The following is an 18759-nucleotide window of genomic DNA, read 5'->3' as shown; positions in this document are numbered from 1 at the left end:
AGGTTATGCAGATTTTGCAATTTTATAAGAACAAAAAGGAGGCAAAGAGAGCCTCAGATCAAGATAAAGCTGCTGGTTGCCAGTGTGTGGGTGTGGTATGTTTGGCTGCCTTGAAAAATAAGCTATTTCCTATGGATTATGTTCCAGGGTTTTTTAATATTTCCTTTGGGACACTTTTTTAAATTGGCCTTCCTGTAATGAACTTCACAAGGCAAAGGAAAATTCAGTTATACAGTAGATCTTTATCATCTTAACATTTTCTTTACTAGGTTTTCTCTTAACCAGTTGAATACTTTTGATTTGAATTTATATGATCTTGTGTGCTATCAAACTTATCACCTGTTGAATTTACCTGTTTTTAAAAAGGTGAAGACTTGTTAATAGAACGAGTGGCACATGCTGGCATGATCAACCCAGAAGATCGATGGAAAACACTACAATTTAATGGTCCTGTTGCCCATTTTGAAGTACAAATAAGAGTGAAATGTGATGAAAATTACTACAGTGCTCTGTGCAATAAATTTTGTGGCCCTCGAGATGATTTTGTTGGTCACTACACGTGTGATCAAAATGGAAACAAAGCCTGCATGGAAGGTTGGATGGGAGAAGAATGTAAACAAGGTAGTATTGTTTGCTTCATTTTAGACTGGCTCTAATGTGTATATATAATAGGTATAAACTGCAGTATGTACTTCTGCAGTGTCAGTGCTGTAGCATAGTAATTTTAACACATACAGACTTTGTCTCTTGAATACAAATCTTTGAAAAAACCATCCTCTGTGAAGAGTGGAGCCCAGGGCAGGATGCAGTGTTGCTTGCAGTATGTGCTATGGGGGCTACACAACAAATTTAAGATTTGAAATAGTGAAACATCTCTTTACTAATTTACTTTATTCAGTGGTGGTGTTACTTCAAAGTGATGTGATGTATTACATCTGTTAACATAAGACTCTATTGAACAGTGATATCAGTAATACTGTAGACTTTAATCCTGTAAAAACGCCCTCACAATACTATTTTCGCAAATGAAAAAAGTTTAAGTGTAATGTACGCAAAGCTGAAGCTTTTTGATAGCTGTTAGTGTGAACAGAAATTCAAGTGTAGTCATCCTGTTGAATGTACTCAGTCAAATCCCTTTACATTTTGCCTTCGCTCTCAGTGAGTAATTAGTGCTAAAATTACTTGATGTACTCTTCTGTTGAGGGCTTCTTGTTTTTGTTTTCTGTTCCTTTTCAGTAAAAAGCCTGTTAATGGGAGGGGAGACCATTTTTAGGGCTTACTCAAGGTCATGTGTATCTTTTGAAGCTTTGGTATTATGCTGGAAATCCCATCTAATACCAGGTTTAAGAAATAACTGTATTTGATAAATGTTTCAGTGCTGACACTTGCTGCAAACCTATTTGGTAGCAACTTTTTCAAGGACTTTCCTTAAGTTAAGTTAGTTTTCATAAACAGTTGTAATGGGGTTGTGTTTTGTGCAATAGCTAGCTGGAAGCAACAACTATTGGAACATGACAAAAGACAGTCTGCTTTGCACAAGCAACAAATAGGCTAAATAACAGAAGCCTTAGCTGAACAGTTCCAGATTGCTGCTGTATTAATGGATACCTAGCTGCCCAGACTGATGCCTAAACCTTTTTCTATTTACAGCTGTATGTAAACAAGGATGTAATTTGCTCCATGGGGGTTGCAGTACACCTGGGGAATGCAAGTAAGTCTGCATGCTTGAGTATCTTTTTTTGAATACCGATCTTTCTCCTATTTTCTGTGTATGTTGCTATTTTTAAAAAGTCTACTTTAAAATGGAAAAAAAATCTATACAAAGCCATGGACAGAAGTAGATCTGAAGTAGATTTCACATGTGTAAGAACTGCATATACTTCATACTGTTTTGCAATCCTGTTCTATTTGTTGCGGGTATAGGACTGAACAGATATGCTTCATGTAATCCTTTATCAAATGACAATAATCTTTTTTTCTTTTTTTCTTTTCAAAATCCTTAGAAGCTTTGATCTCTATATACTCTCTGTTCCCCTCAAAAAGGGGAACTTGCTTGTTGGACTGTTAGGACTAGGAAGTGCTCACAGTGCTGGAACACTCAAATATATGTATTGATCACCAAAATATAGTAAACTTTGCTTTTCCAAGAAAAAAGGGGTTTTTTTGATAGTAATGGAGATACCAGTAGCAACCCCAACCTAAACTTTCTACCCCACGTGAATGTTTTTTAGTCCCTAAAATCTGAGAGAACAGAGTCTGAAATGTTCCCTTAACTTTATGATGAAGCCTAAGTAGCCTTTGTGGTAGCAAGAGGAGTTGATTGTTTCCTTGTAAAAGTTCAGGCATCTAATGCAGTAGGTCAAGGGGAAATGGGTGTTATTTTTACACTGGCTATTGAAGAAATGGGACAGGTCTACTTGCAGATTTGGGATCCTGTGTAAGTTCTTGAGTTTATTTGTGGTCAGAGTTGTATGCATTGTTGTAGGAGTGGATTTGTGTAGTGGTTCCTTTGTAAGCTGTATTGAATCTGCTTGCTTGGAATGATGTGAAACTGAACTGGCTGCCAGAACCCCTGAGAGCTGACAAATACCATTTGTGGCAAGCTGTGATAGTTCAAGCAATTCTGCTTCATCCTCCTACTAGTAACTACTACAACCATCATGGAAATAGCAGAAACAGGATGCAGGTTGCTTAGCTTTGGTCTTAGAGCTAAGCTGGGGTTGATTGAAGTGCCAGTTTGTGAGCTGTGGCAGCTGACATGCAAACAAGTCCCTTCCTGCTGGAGAGCCTGAAGTTTCTGACAGTGGGGTATGACAGATAACAAGTAAGACCTAAATCATTGCACCAGAGTGGTTTCTTACCACACTGAAACTTCCATCAGATGCTGCTGACTTGTAGAAGATTTGGTGGGCTATAGCTCTCAAATCTGACTGAAAACTGTAAATTCCAGTATATGAAGCAGAGTGTTTCAGTGCATGTGCAGTTTCACTTCTGAAGAGCTATAAAACCTCCCTTAAAAGTTCCCCCCCCCGCCCCCCAAGGCAGATGTTCAAACCATGGCTTCCTTTTTGTAAGAAAGAATATTTCTATTTAATGTTATTTGGGATCTTTTCACATCATTAAATATTTTGCTTGTGATTTCAAGTATTGTGCGTCCCTACTGCCATTGGTGATTTTTTTTTAGGTTACAAGTAGAGATTGTGGTTGAGAGCTGGGCCAGTATCACTTCTGCCTGAGTACTCCTTCCCTTGAGCCTTCCAAGAACACATTTTTCCCCTTGAGAACCTACTCTAATGAATTTTGATTCATGTAAGGGTTTCTGGAGTCTTGTGGGTATCAAAGGAGTGTCCTAGGAGCCTGTGAATGTTTGATTTTAGAATGCAAGGAGCCTTTGAATAAAGGTGAAAAAGCAACAGGCTTAAACAAATGCAAAACAGTACCCTTTTTTTTTGGGGGGGGGTGGGGTGGGTGAAAAGGGGTGGTGCAGTTTCCTTTTCAGCTTTCATTTCTCTGTGATACCAGCTGTGTCTGGGAAGACAAGTTGAAGAGGAGGAGGAAGGTTTAAAGAAGGGAATACAAAACCTTTGAAGATGGGGGGGCTGGGTGGCTATGGTACCTTTTTTTTTTTAAGGTGTCTGTCAATAGGTAGTTTCATATGAGCAAAGCCTTTCCCTACAGCATGTCACTTATGTGAAGAAACATCTAATGTTGTAAATTTAGGTGCACCCTTCTAACCTGCCTAGGTAAATAAAGCTCACAAAAATAACACTGAGTCTATTGAAGGACTCTGACCAGAAGTCTCCCTATTTTGTTGGATTCTCTCATCTGAAAGAAAGTACTGGGGGAACAAATAAGGGACTTAATGTTTCAGATGGATTGTATGCCATTTGCCTTGTTTCTTAACACCTGTCTGCTGAAGTGGTAGATCTGTGATCAGGTTGAAGGAAAACAATGGCCTTTCTATGTGTGGCCACTCTATTTCCAGTATTGCAGAAGGTTCTTGGCTACCTCTTTAAATGTGATTTGGTAGCTTGAGCTTGCTCACACAGATATCTTTAGCTTGTATTTTGTAATAGTTATTAGGCTACATTAGAAATACTGCTTTTAACCCAAATGGATAATACTTTCTGTAGAAAAATGATGCTGAACTGAAAATAAGCAAGGCTTACAGACATGACCTTTATCGTCAGCAGTACAAAGGAAGCTGTTATTTAAAAGAAACTGCTATGTTTGGTGCTATTGAATTATAATCTAGATTCCTTCATCCTGGTTTTTGGACAGTTGCCACTGTCATTCAACATGTGAAAACAATGTCCTTTTTTTTAATTCAGAAAGAAAATGAAAATGTGAGAAAAACATGGGTGTGAGATGTATAGAAATCTGCTGGTGCCAATAGTTACTTGGTTGCCAAAATCTGCAGTGGCATTTATAAATAGAAAAGTTGGAAAAAGGTTTTCCTCTTCAACTTGTATGAACATGCAGGTAACTTAAGTAATGGCTCTGAGGCTTCAGCCTAACTCTCATAGCAAGGATCTACCCTCCATGCTTTGTTCTAAAGTAATTTAGAGCTGTTCTTGGATTAAATATTATACTAAAACCAGATCTTTAAAGTAGCTAAATGACTGCAGACTGTTAAAGGATATGCTATTAGCAGTAACTGTACATCATCTGTTGGGCAAGTTCAGGTACTCCTTGTTTTGAGGAAGTTACGGTGTTGTGAAGTTTGCCATTTCTTTTGGTGAGCTTTCACCAAAGAAAAGGAAAATAAGTAGGGAATGGCCTGATGTCTCAAAATGACCTGATGTGGGAAACGATTTTGTGGTATGGCTGGGTCTAGGTGATAGGTTTTTGTCATTGTAGAGGCCATTCAGAAAAAGTAATGATTTAGTGAATAATGAGCAAAATTACATCCATAAGGAAAGCAAAAGCAACTTAGCTGGATCTTGCAAAGATGGGAAATTGCAGTCGTCTTTACCCTCCCCCCCCCACCCCCCCAAAAAAAAAAAAAACAAAACAACACCTTTATCCATATCTGGCCTCAAAGTATTTGGCTGCTGTAATCTTTTTATTTTTAAAGCCTGCAGTGGCAGACCAAATGGTCTTACTGATTGACTTCACCAGCCCAAAGTAGTAGGAAGGATTGTCAAAGCAGCAACACTGCCAAGCTGTGATGATTGATCCTTGTTGTATGTTTTTGCATGATTTGAAGTACTTTGTTAAATTCCATTAAACTGTCTAGAGAAGAATGAAGTTTGATCTAATGGCTTAGGCTCAATCACCTTATGAAGTTATCAAAGTGAATATAGAGAAACTACAAATGAACAGTCTCCTTCCTGGATTAAAACTGCTGACTTGAATGTGTTTGGTACCACTCATAAACTGTCAGTAGGCTTAACAGCTTAATCTTTCACTTCCCTGTGATGCAGAGTGGTATGGGTTTGGCAGAAGTCCAGATATGCCTTGTATCTGGGCTACACTGCCATATTCCTGCCAGGATGATGGTATTTTCAGAAATCTTTCTACTTTTCCTGTTGCATTTGAATGTTTTAATTTCTCTCCCAAAGCAAAACAAAAAGGGTCAAATCTGTAACACTGCTCAGCTTGTGTTCAGCTTCTGGAGCTATGGTAAGGACCTAGGTTCTGTCCTGGGACATGCAAGTCTTCACACAGCTGTGATACAAAAGTTTCTTTAGAATGTGTAGACAAACTGAAATGAATTAGAAATGGGATTATTAATAGTACTCTAATGTGAATTAGTGCAAGGTGAACAAAGCAAGCATACAGTTTTTAAAACTTTTTAAGTTGATTGTTTAACCTGTGTGCTTTTAACTGTCTTACTCTAGAATTACTTTTGAACTACATGTGACAAAATTCTGGTTTTACAATGTTGGTGGCTTTGTTTTTATTTAATCACATATCTTATGTTTGTCCCATTGAAACAGATTTCTCAAACTTCCTGTCCAGTGCCATGCCTTTTGTAGTCCTTGCATTCTACTTCAGCCCTACTTGCAAGGCTGATTTCTTGTGCTCAGCAGTGCCTGCAGGTGCTGTCTGCCTCTCCCAAGTGGTTTTTGCTCCCTTAATCTGTTGCTATAAGGACAGAATATGCTCAACTATTATTCAATACTTTCTTTACAGAGGTGCAGTAACAAAAGCCTGACTTGCAAAATGAGCTGCAACTACCTGGAGTGTTAGGGGTGTAATAGCTTTCTAGAGACCCTTTGTTAAATGTTAAAGGCTTGCATGGTCTTCCTATCCTTTTCAGTAGGAGGCCTACCAATATCTTTCATCTCTTGCTTGTGTTTTTCATGGCAGTTGGGTGAATAACATGGTTAACATCAATATTTGAGAACTCTGCCTAGACTTTAAAAAAACAAAAAAAATTGCAGCTGGAGTACTATAAACTCATTCTTGGGTACAAGGAGATCTGGTGAGGCATCTCAAAGCAGGTTGTTACTGAAGGCTGTAGAGGACTAATAACAGATCCTAGAGGATTGAAAAAAGAAGGAAATACAACTCCTGCTTCTAGAAATGGGGAACTCCCTTATTAGCTAGATCAGATAGTAATATCAAAAGAACGCTAAAACGGGTATACCATTTCTAAATATCTAGAAAATGCTCACAGAAGAGTTGCTGGCTAACCAGGGCTTGTCAAGAGCAGATCTAAATGGTATGGCTTCCTTCCACAATTGTTCCAGAATGGAATTAGGAGAAATCTCATCAGCTCTCAAATTAGGAGTAATCTCATAAGCTGCTCTGAACAGTAAACTAGAAAGTCTTGTTTGAGCAGTGTGCTAGCTGCTGTGGCATCTGACCATTTCAGTTCCTGCAACTTGGACTAGCTGATGTCCCTAAAGAGCATGGGGCTATTGTTTGGCCCTGCAGGAATGCACTTGGTACCAGTACCTGGACATCTCCTGTCTCCTCTTTGATGCAAGGTATTGTATCACAGCTTTGAGTTCACAGAACTTGCAGAATTATTACAGTTACTGTGTGTCTCATCATATAAGTTCTCTTGCCCGTTATCATAACCGGTATTCTTTAATTATGGTTTTTATGTCCTAGTGGTAAGCCTCCTGGGATTGTTGGCAAGTATTTCACAAGTAGACATATTAAGTTAGACAAAAAAGAATCCCATGCATTTTTTTTTCTTTATTGGTCAAGGAACTGAGGCCCACTCTGCACTCACTTCCTTGGATGGTTAGTGGGTAGAAAGGCACAGAATATATCCTAAAAGTGGGTGCTGCTGCAGGGGGAAGTGAGTGGGTGTACAGGAACCAAAAACACGTAGCACTTCAGTACTTTAACCTGTGTCTACAATAATAGGTAATGCAGGCAAATTAGAACAGTAGATCAAAGCAGTATTGAGGACTCAATATCCATACTAAAAACACTTCATTGGTTTTTTTTTAATTTTGGACTAGCTCTAGTCTGTTCTTGTGGACTGAATGCCTGTTTGCATCTGGAGCACACTAGGTATGCTCCTCGTATATATTGCCTTACATTACCTTAGTTTAACCTAAAGGAATCCAATTCCTTTGTTCCAAAACAGCTCTGATGTGAACCACCACATCATCAACAGGAATGATCAGGCAGTTCACTTAAAAAACGTGCTCCTGGTGTGAACTAATGCAAATACAGACACACACTTAGAGCCACTTACTCCAAGTTAACTGAGCAGCCTTTCCCCATATGTTCTGGGTAAATGATTTTGAACCATCCCCTCTATCAGCTCCTTCACAAAACTCTAAAGTACTGGAGTGAGAATGTTAGCTTTCAATTACTTCCTTTATTAGAGGAGAAAAAAGTTTGTAGGGAAAGGGTTGTACCTTTTGGTCTAATAAGAGTGCTGGGGGTGAGAGGAAAAGACAGCAAGCTTTCAGGTAATGAAACTGTTGGAGTTCATTAATGAGCATCTTTTCCTTCCCTATTCACAAAACCGCCATGCCTCTTTCAAAGGTAGGAAAGTGGAGAAAGTGCTTCTGTGACAAATCTTAGTACAGTACTAGCTATAACATTGATTCTGAGCATCTGGATTCATAGGATCTCCTAACAGCTAGACCATATTGCTGCCTGCTATACAACAATTAATCTCTTAAAAGATTAAACAGACTTTCTTATAGTTATTTTAAGTAAATAACTAATATAAAGCTATTGTTCTGGCTTATGCGACACCATCCTGTTCACGTCATCAGAAAATTTAGTGGTTTTCCATTTAAGAGGGTTATTTCTCCCCCACCCCTGAATGATGCATTTTGCTTCTGCTCTTAATGTCACTGTTTTGCTTCGTTTTCCTGTGTTGAGTATTTTGGCCACAGGTTCCAATTGAAATATGAGTGGGAGAAGCTCCCTCTAAAAAGCCTGCTTAAAAAATGGCTTGCAAATATGGCACAACGATCTTCAGTTTTTGTACAGTTTGCAGGATACCAGTAAGGTGTAACCTGTAGTAATTAAAGGCTTACACCACATTGCCTGTATCCTCTGTAGGATTTTTTCAGTTTATTTTTAGGCCCTGTATTTTGACTGAGGCTTGAGAAGTAGTTTGGTTTTGATTTCCTTCACATTGATGGTTTAGGCATACTTGTGCATTAAGTGCTGACAAAGCTTTGTAGCCAGGTGCAGAACAGAATTTATTTGGGTATCCTCTCATTCTCGTGTTATTATGAGCCTTTTCATAAGGTTAACGAGAGTAGATTAGTGATTGGATGAGAACTGCAATATGAAGTTTCTCAGTGAACTTTATGCACAGAAAGTTCAGGACTCTCAAATAACCAGAAGTGATTGAACTGGCAGAATAAACCATGTGTGAAGATGGTAAAAAACAGCTGAGTTAATACTGACTGTTGAGAGCACCCTAACTTTTTGGTATGTAACAGGTGTCTTCCTTTTGGATAAGGAGGAGTTAATCATGCAAGGTGCTGAGGGACCATGGTTTACAGACCATCAGGGTCTGGGTACCTCTCTATGCCTTTCCACAGCATTTCTGTAACTGCCATTGTAGGATTTATCATAAAAACATGGAGTTTGGAAAGTTCTTGCCTCCTGCCCAAAGAAGACCAGATTGCTCAGGGCCTTATCCTCATAAATAATATATCTGTTTACACACAGCAACATAGGATCTTTTGAATACCTTCTGCCATCTGATTTGGAAATGCTCACTTTAAACCTAGCTTTCACTAAATAATTATAACACAGACATCCTCAGAGGAAAGCAAAGACCGGTATCAGCTTTTTCCTTAATTGTAATTGTTTTAGAAGAACATACAGAAAGCATAGTACTGTAGAAAAAAAAATCTTCTTTTTTTAATTGAACTTGACCAGTTTAGCTTTTTTAATAGCTCCAGGAAAAGCAAAAAAACCCAAATCTTGTATTCCTTTCTCCTTTCCCCACTTACCCCCCAGCTCTCCTGCCCCTGAGTCCATAGGTATCTTTGAACTGTGCGTAATGACAGGTGCTTCTGTAGGATTCCTTGATACTAAATTTACTACTTTAAACACATTGAGATTTACTGTAGGTGGTCTTTCTTCCTTGTCCTGGAATTTAGCTGTTTGAAGCCCCACATGCTTATTTTAACCAAGTATACAGTGAGAGTTGAATTATTGTGGCTTTATCTGCTTGTCAGTGACAACAGTATTTTTCCTGCACAGTTGCAGTTTCTCTAATCTCAAGACTGAAATGTTATCTAGAAGCTTTGCTAATGTTAACTCCTGCCACCTCCCTTTCCTCCAGCCTTGTATTTAAATTCTTGTTTTCTATTGCCACCAGACTCTCATCTAAGGAAAGTGGAAGCTGTGAAGTGTGTCTGTAGAATTATCGGGATCTTTTCTGCAAGTTCTTGGTTTCAAGATAACTAGCAATTGTTCTTCTATTCCTATTGCACTCTCTCTGTGTTAATCCTGACCTGAAGGGACGCTTTGGTCTGGGAGCAGATGCCTGTACTTCAGCCTTCCATCAGGAAGTTACTAAACTGTAACAATCTATTTATGGTAGCTTCTTTTGTACTGCTAATAACCCAGCAAAAGCTAAGATTAAGCCATCTCTGATTTTGTTTTGTGTGCGTTTGGTTGTAAAGACAAGTTAGAACCAATGAAGTCAGCAGAGGGGAAGGACAAAGGAAGTAGAATCTTGATTCCAGTAAGAATTTTCTTTGTCCGTTGAACAATGGGAATCCTTATGAATTCTCTAAATTTGGCTTTTTTATTTATTCAGATGTGAAAAAATTTAGGCTTGCAGAAACTTCCAACAAATTATTCTGAACTAGGGGGTGGGCAGGGAAGGAGTAACTTTAGCCCACCATTAATTGCACTAGCAGTTTCCTTTTGGCTTTCATTACAAGTGGTTGTTACTTGAAAAAGAATTCTGGTTTTTTGGGGTTTGTTTTTGGTTTGGTTGGGTTTTTTTTAATAGATGGTGATGCTTTTGTATCTGTACCTTTTGGGCTTCTCGTAATGGGTCATTAACCTTTTTTCATCCTTGTGTTGTGGCTTGATGTTTTTCTTGTAAATGACAACGTGCCCATTTCTAAATTGATTGCACTTTTTTGATCACATCTTGCTCTATGGGTGAGCTGAGATCCATGTAAACATTATCTTTTTCGAAGGAAGTGGAATTAAAGCTGCTCTAGCACCTGCTAATATAGGATGCAACCAGACTTCCTGTTCAAGAGGAAATCCTAATTTACTCTTCCTTGTAAACTGAAGGCTGATCAGCTTACCACATAGTAACCTTTTGACTTGTAAACACTGTGTTCCTTTGGACTGCTTTTAGCCTCTAGAAATTATTTTCCTCGTGCTTGGTGGTAACTTTAACAGTAAACTTTGACTGTGTTGAATATCATGAAAAAGCAGCAACCCTTTTCTGCTGAACTAAATTTAATGCAGTCAAGCATACCTACAAACTCAAGTAGGTGCTTAAGATGCCTTCAAGTTCTAAGAAGGTGCCTGTATTTTTCTTTGCACTCTTAATCACCCGTGCAGTATTAAACAAAGAAACTTGTTACCCATTGGGTATGGAAAACAAATTGAGTTATTGTGATTATTTGCTTTGTGATGCAGACTTTCAGCTCTTGAAAATGCTTGTTGTATGTGGGTGGGGAGTTGGCTCTAGCTAGGATAGTCATGGTGAATCACTGGCAGTAGTGCCAGGTTTGGCATGGATGGAGATTTGGGCTCAGGCCAGTAAAGTGAGTTACAGTGCTTTTTTTATTGTTTATTACCAGCCCCTGAAAAGATTTTTCTGTCCTTGAGGAGGAAGGAAGAGATCAAATTTAGCAGGAGCACTATTTGCTTCCTCTTACTGCTAATACAGCAAAAGAAAGCCGCTTCTGAAATATGTATGTTCTCCAGCCTTCTGACAGCTTTGCTTAGATGAGCAATTGGAGGCCTCTGGACTAGGTACATAGCTGAGGCTGTCCTTAGGGATCCCACAGCTGTGAGGTTTTGAATGAGGAGCAGATACTGGGACTAAGAACTCAAAGTAATTCTAGAAATTTATGAAATTCTAGAAATTTAGGAAAAAAAAAAAAGTCTTACGAAGATCTTCATCTAGATTCCTTCTGCCTATGTAAATAGTAGAAATTTAAATAATATGCTGCCAGCATAGCCTGTTCTATTCCTCTGCGGATTGATACAGCTTACTGAAATGGTGGAGGTGGATTGATTCACAAGGAACCAAGACTTCTTGTTTATACTTCTTTTTCTTGTCTTGTCTCACCACACCCCAAAGACTTAAGAATCTATTTTCTGTTCTTTTATGGTATTCAACGCATGTTGATAATAGAATGCTGGTGTTAAATCTAAAAAAAGTAGTTTTCTTTCTAATGCTTTATTCCCTTAGGCGTTAAGGCTCCACTGGCATGCATGTGCCCAACTTCCATTCACTGTGTTTTTATGCATCTCTCTGTTGCTAGTATGGCTCTTATATTGTTTATAAGAAATACTCTTAAAATAACATGCAGAACTTTTTTGTTGGCCCAAAAGAGCAAGCTTACTATTTCCTTTTGATAAAATGTGTATGATATATATGTTTAAAAAAAAAAAAAAAAAGGCATTAGCCTATGTCCTTTTTTTTAAAGTTCAGACTTTAACACTTTTCCTGTAGCATAAACAGTTGCTTTTGTTAGCAGAACTCTGTCACAGATAACACAAAGATAGTGGTCTTTGAAGAAATCTTGTGAAAAAAGATTTTAACTCTGTTAAAAACAAATGAATTATTGATGGCTTTGGTTTCTGTTGTCTCTCCTTCTTTCTTTAAAGAGCACCCTTTTCCATAATGTCACTAGAGAATATTGAGGATATAATAGGATAAATCTGTAAAAAGGGTTCTCTTGAGAAACTAAGTCCTGAGAAAACTGACAAGACAGCTGCATCTCTAACTGCCTTGCTCTGTAGCACTCTAGAACAAACTAGCTAATATCTTGAATGCTCCCTTCATAGGGAGAAAAAAAACTATGGTGCTTGATGCAGTAAGTCAACAGTCTCCTTTTTAAAAGTAATTTCAACTCCTTTATACCAATGACAATTTTTATCCTAGTGTGAGATGGTTATGTGAAGATGGGACTTCTTGTGAAAGAACAACTAGTTTATGTACAGTTCTCATAATGCATAGTACTTGGTGTTGTTTGTTGCTATGATGTGTAATATGGTTGAGCAAGATAAGTTCCAGTAAGGATGTTCAACAGGACTAGTATGTCCCTTCTAAACAGGAGAGATAAAGTTTTGTTATCTGCACATTGAACAGTTGACCTTGTTCTTGAGAATGGTAAGTGTAGCGTTCTAAATACCTGTAATGCTGATAATTAAGCATCATGTTGCTAACTTTTTTAACATGTGAACTTACATCTTAGGTGTCATTATGGTTGGCAAGGACAGTTCTGTGATGAGTGTGTCCGCTACCCAGGCTGTGCTCATGGGAGCTGTAATGAACCATGGCAGTGTAATTGTGAAACCAACTGGGGTGGCCTGCTCTGTAACAAAGGTACTTAACATTAATGTACAGGAAAAATAATTACAGTTGCATGATTAACTGATAACTCATTAACCATTTTTTTTCCTGCTAGTGTGCAACTACCCAAGTAGTTCTGTGCCTAATTCTTTTATGGCAGATGGTGCCTAAACATCGTAAGTATAGGAAGCTTAAGATAAAAGGCTTGGAATGGTCCCGACCCTTCTAACTCATGCCGTTGTCTCTTGCTCATCCTTCCCTGTTCTGTCGATAGTAATGAGATGACAGGCTAGCTAATGTAATATGGGGATGATGTGGGTGAATGACGTTCAAGCCAGAAAGGCATCTGTATGACTGGGGATTAAAACGGTGAGACTTGTGTTCCCTGTTGATTAATGCTTTTCTCTGTCCAGATCTGAATTACTGTGGAAATCACCATCCCTGCCTGAACGGTGGAACCTGCATGAATACTGAACCAGATGAATATCGATGTGCTTGCCCAGATGGCTACTCTGGAAAGAACTGTGAAATTGGTATTTCTGGATATTGCATGTATCTTCAGAAATCTGACACTGTTTTGGGCATGGCTATGTTCTAGTTAGCGAGGTGGCATTTTTATATGTTGCGTTTTTTTTGTAGAGTGGAGGAGCTGTTTTCTCCTTTCCAAAAGCTAGCTTGGTTTCTGAGAAGAGAACTGTGAAAAGTGATGGTGTGCCACTTGTCCTTTCAACTTGATTGTTATTTTCTGTGACAGTGGGGATATGCCAGCTCTGTCTCACCAGCTTTAGGCTGGCTATTAAAAAAAAACACTGAAGAAGACAGAAATGCTACAACAGTTTCCCTTGGATTTAGATAAGACTATTTCTTCCCTTTGGCTTCTTTACTTCCTTAATCCAAGCATGCAATTGGGCTATAGTCTCATGGAAATGGGTTACAGGTGCACCTTTCCTTCTCACCTTTCTCCCTGCTACCCATTTTCTTGTCTTCTGGCTTGCTTGCAAATGTGCATCTTACAAGCTGGCGACTAAGGAAGGTAGTAGTGATGCACACTTCAGTTTTAACTGTGGTGTGGGGTTTTGGCCCAATTTTTAGCTGCCTGAATGTGTTGACTATCCTTTTTGATGAACTGAAACTTGATTTTTAAAATCATCTTCTAATATGGGACTCTTAATACATTTGGATTAATGACACAGGTGTTAACTACTATGGAAAATATCTTCAAGCCCTCCTACAGACTCACCTTGAGAAGTCTAAATGCAAGGTTACGTGTATTCCCTGCTCCCATTGGCAAAATGGAGGAAAGCATTTAAACCATATTTCTGATGAAGTATGCTGTCTTGACTAGTGTTTAACAGATCTGTATCTAACCAACATGAAAAACTGCTTTCTATCTCAATCACACTACAAAGATAGTGTATTGCTTTTTTCATGTATTTGGAGACTTTTTCTGACTATTTTGTCTCTGAAGATAAAGGGGCAAGTGTGCAATTTTTATTTCTTTCCTATTTCGCATTAAAGATTTGGTGTTTGGAGAAAAACGAAAATTCGGTTCAACTTTTTCACCTGTAGTATTCAGTAGGGTGTTCTCTAGTGACTTTCTTTGACATGATGAATTTTTAAATCCTTTTTTTAAATGTGATATTCCCAGTCTTCTCACTTTGAATTTTGCTATTCCTTAATACAGTTGTTAAGTGTAAATGGAAAGAACCTTTTTTTTTTAACTTAACTGTTTGGCCTTAAGTTAACTAAAGTATTATCAGCAGAAGGTTTTCACATTTATCAGGATGTAGATCTTCCTATAAAGTTCTGTGTGGTATTAATGATACTATCAAAACTTGCATTTTGCTTCAGCTGGTAGAATGTGATGCAAAGTTTTGGCTAAAATAGATGAAATCTTGTCTTAACTCGCCTCGGAAGTTGTGGGGAAGCACCTTGGCTCTCCAGATGAGGAGGCAGTGATAAAGAGAGCCATATGGCTGAGTTCTATGCTGATTATTAGCAGTAGATTAGCATATGAGCTGGTTTAGGTACCTAACATCCTAGACAATGTAAATTCAGTTTGCAAACTAGATAACATCCCTGAAAGAAAGATTCCAAAAAATAAATGCTAACAAGAATTAGAAAGCCTTACCTAGCAAGGGGATTGTTTTCTTTCCAAAAATTTCCTTGGTTTCTGGGAGGGAAAATATCAAAAGTGATGGCATACAACTTGTCCCTCCTCAACTTGATTGTTGCTTATAGAATCATACTATCGTTTAGGTTGGAAAAGACCATTAAGATCATCCAGTCCAACCATTAACCTAACATTACCAAGTCCACACTAAACTAATTAAGGGTAGACTAGACTAAACCATGTCCCCAAGTGCCACATCTACCCGTTTTTTGAACACTTCCAGGGATGGTGACTCCACCACCTCTCTGGGAAGCCTGTTCCAATGCTTGACCACTCTTTCCATGAAGAAATTTTTCCTAATTTCCAACCTAAACCTCCCCTGGCGCAGCTTGAGCCCATTTCCTCTCGTCCTATCGCTAACTACATGGGAGAAGAGACCAACACCCACCTCAGTACAACCTCCTTTCAGGTAGTTGTAGAGAGCAATAAGGTCTCCCCTCAGCCTCCTCTTCTCCAGGCTAAACAACCCCAGTTCCCTCAGCCACTCCTCATAAGGCCTGTGCTCTAGACCCTTCACCAGCCTTGTTGCCCTTCTCTGAACATGCTCCAGCACCTCAATGTCTTTCTTGTATTGAGGGGCCCAAAACTGGACTCAGTATTCCAAGTGCAGCCTCACCAGTGCCGAGTACAGGGGGACAATCACCTCCCTGCTCCTGCTGGCCACAGCATTCCTGATACAAGCCAGGATGCTGTTGGCCTTCTTGGCCACCTGGGCACACTGCTGGCTCCTGTTCAGCCGGCTGTCTACCAACACCCCCAGGTCCTTTTCTGCTGGGCAGCTTTCCAGCCACTCTTCCCCAAGCCTGTAGCATTGCATGGGGTTGTTGTGACCCAAGTGCAGAACCTGGCACTTGGCCTTGTTAAACCTCATACAGTTGGCCTTGGCCTATCGGTCCAGCCTGTCCAAATCACTCTGTAGACCCTTCCTACCCTCCAGCAGATCGACACTCTCACTCAGTTTGGTGTCGTCTGCAAACTCACTGAGGGTGCACTCAATCCCCTCATCTAGATCATCGATAAAGATATTAAACAAGGCTGGCCCCAATTGAACAAGGTTAGTTTAGTACAGCTTCTGCAAGTGTTGCAGCCCTACATGGCGTGACAACAAGCAGTACTGCCTATAATTGCAAGTAGCTGTATACTTTTCTGTTTCCAGGGAACAGTATTAGAATGAAGCTAAACAGACCTTTGATACTTAAACTACTACTACTGCTAAGACCTTTGCATACAGCGTATCTGTTTTGTCTCACTGCAGGGGCGGGGGGGGGGGGAGTGCTGGAGTGCTCCAGAGGTGGAAGTGTGTGGCTAGAAGCAGTAGGTTAATGGGGAACTTCTCTAGCTATTGGGATGTTGAGGTATGAGTGACTGGTCTGCCTTCAGGCTTTCTAGTCAGTAGATATGAAGGATGATGCACCTTTAGTAAATCCTGCTTCAGTCTCCTACTGGGAATCTTATTCTCTGCAGCTGGGAGAGGGAGGCTCCAAACTTCTGTACAGGCACCTCTCTGCTGCTCATGCTCTTGGTTGCTTTAATCAGAATGCGATTTCTAACCATGTATGTTCTCCTTAATTGATACTAGAAGAATATTTAGCAAGAATTTATTTCCCTCTTTCTTCCCAGCGGAGCATGCTTGTGTATCTAATCCCTGTGCTAATGGTGGAATTTGTCACGAAGTTTCATCAGGCTTCAAGTGTCACTGCCCACCAGGGTGGAGTGGACCAACATGTGCTATTGGTGGGTATGCATTTCCTGATGACTGACCTGTTGGGTTGGAAGGACTGATACAGCTTACTTGACAATCATGCTCTGTGGGTATGGAATTCAGTGGTAGTCTTGTACCTTACCTGTGTTAACCTATGCATTGGGAGCTTCTGAAAAGATTAATGGTACTGTGTGCAGCCATCAGTATCTGTTTGATGCAGTTGAGATCTACAGGTTATCAAAAGCATAGCTGAACCATATACAAAGAAGTGCCCTGTTGCCAAAGCTTGTAGGACAATTTGTGACTCTTTAGCCAGACTAAAGCAAAATACAGAATGGATTTGTTTTAAGAGGTATAAATGTGAATGTGAAAGGTTCTCCCCTTAAAGTAGTAGTAGAGTAGATTACTCACTCATATATGCTGAAGTGTCTGGTTTGGAAGACAGGGAAGTGGTTGAAATGTATTTTGGACCTATATAATTGGTTTACATGTTGCCTGTGGTTTGGAACACAGGATTTTTATCCATTTTTCAACAGCAGCTATCCTCAGAAAAAAAATACTGGCTAAACTCGTGTCATGATCTAGGAACTTGACTTTCAATGAATGTGTTAATCGTTGGCAGATTAACTGAAGCATCTTGTTTGCAGATAGAAAGTTTCAGAGTTCCTCTCTCCCCTGTCTCAAAGATGTGAGAAAAGCCTAAGTAAAAATTAGGTTAGAAATGTTAGTCTGTTCCTAAGCTTATTTGTTTATACATTCTCCCCTGTCATCTCAAAATAATTTTAAGAAAAACACAGGTTAAGCCAAATCTTAAACCATGTAATGGAAGGCGCACTTTGACTTTCCAGATATTGATGAATGTGCATCTAACCCTTGTGCTCAAGGAGGGACCTGTATTGATGGTGTTAATGCATTTGAGTGTGTGTGTCCACAACAGTGGATTGGAGCAACATGTCAGCTTGGTAAGTAATTACCTTCTAAAATTTTGAAGACCACTGGAGATTGTATAAATAACAAATAACTCTGTGTGTTTCTCTGATGTGATTTTTATTGAAGAAAACACTGAAGATGTGTGTTGCTATTGATACCTTAGCTGTTTTTCAGTAGATCTTAAAGCCAGAAGTTTCAAGTGAACTTTTAACTGTTTAAGCCCCAATTTAAGCTTACTTATAGTTCTTCTAGAATGCCCGATAATTTTTCTGTTTCAAAATACAGCACTGGTGATGGTAGCTCCTTCTTCATGGTGGCAGAACAATGACTATAAACTTATGGAGGCAAGGAAGGGATTTGCCCTGACTAACATATTACCTTTTTGAGTTTTGGCAAAGGGATAAGTAAGATAACATGCATGTGCTACTATAGACAAGCGTGCATTAAAAAACCTGTGGTATGTAAATGGTTTCAGTGCCCTACCAATGTATAATATGAGCTTCTGATGCTTGGATTGCATGGAAACTTTGCTTGGTGCTGTGGTAATCTACTTCTGGGTTTGTTCTTTATTCTCTTCTTTCTTTTATCTTCTTTCACAGATGCTAATGAGTGTGAGGGGAAACCCTGTGTTAATGCTTACTCTTGCAAAAATCTCATTGGTGGATATTACTGTGACTGCATTCCAGGATGGACAGGAGTAAATTGTCATATCAGTTAGTATTTCTTTAGTATATATGTTGACCATAGGATGCTTTATTCTTTAAAAAAAGGTTTTGTGATGAATGATTGTATACATGTACAAGAAAACACACCTGTTGTCAGGATTTTCCTAACTTCCAGCAATGTAAATTGAAAGTACTGTTTGAAAATTTATTTAGAGGTGTAATTGGTATTAAAATGAGCTTAGATGTACACTTGCATAACTCCAATAAATACTCTACTCATTCATCCCTGATTCTAAATGATATCATGTACTGATTGAATTTAAAATACTTTTTAGCTAAAATGTTA

The 18759-nt window shown here is 39.0% G+C and overlaps 1 protein-coding gene across 1 annotated transcript in view; it reads left to right on the top strand.

Moving 5' to 3' along the window:
- JAG2 (jagged canonical Notch ligand 2) overlaps positions 1-18759 on the top strand; it is a 73839-nt gene that overhangs the window by 35622 nt on the left and 19458 nt on the right. The window contains exons 4-10 of the mRNA XM_075712577.1: positions 367-621; positions 1651-1711; positions 12846-12976; positions 13357-13476; positions 16737-16850; positions 17667-17780; positions 18348-18461. Of these exons, the coding sequence (XP_075568692.1) occupies positions 367-621; positions 1651-1711; positions 12846-12976; positions 13357-13476; positions 16737-16850; positions 17667-17780; positions 18348-18461 (909 nt within the window). The remainder of the gene's footprint in view (positions 1-366; positions 622-1650; positions 1712-12845; positions 12977-13356; positions 13477-16736; positions 16851-17666; positions 17781-18347; positions 18462-18759) is intronic.

This window comes from Pelecanus crispus, chromosome 6 (genome assembly GCF_030463565.1).
Source record: "Pelecanus crispus isolate bPelCri1 chromosome 6, bPelCri1.pri, whole genome shotgun sequence".
Lineage (NCBI taxonomy): Eukaryota > Metazoa > Chordata > Aves > Pelecaniformes > Pelecanidae > Pelecanus > Pelecanus crispus.
Note: the sequence above shows the minus strand (reverse complement) of the source record. Positions and strands in the feature narration are given on the sequence as shown.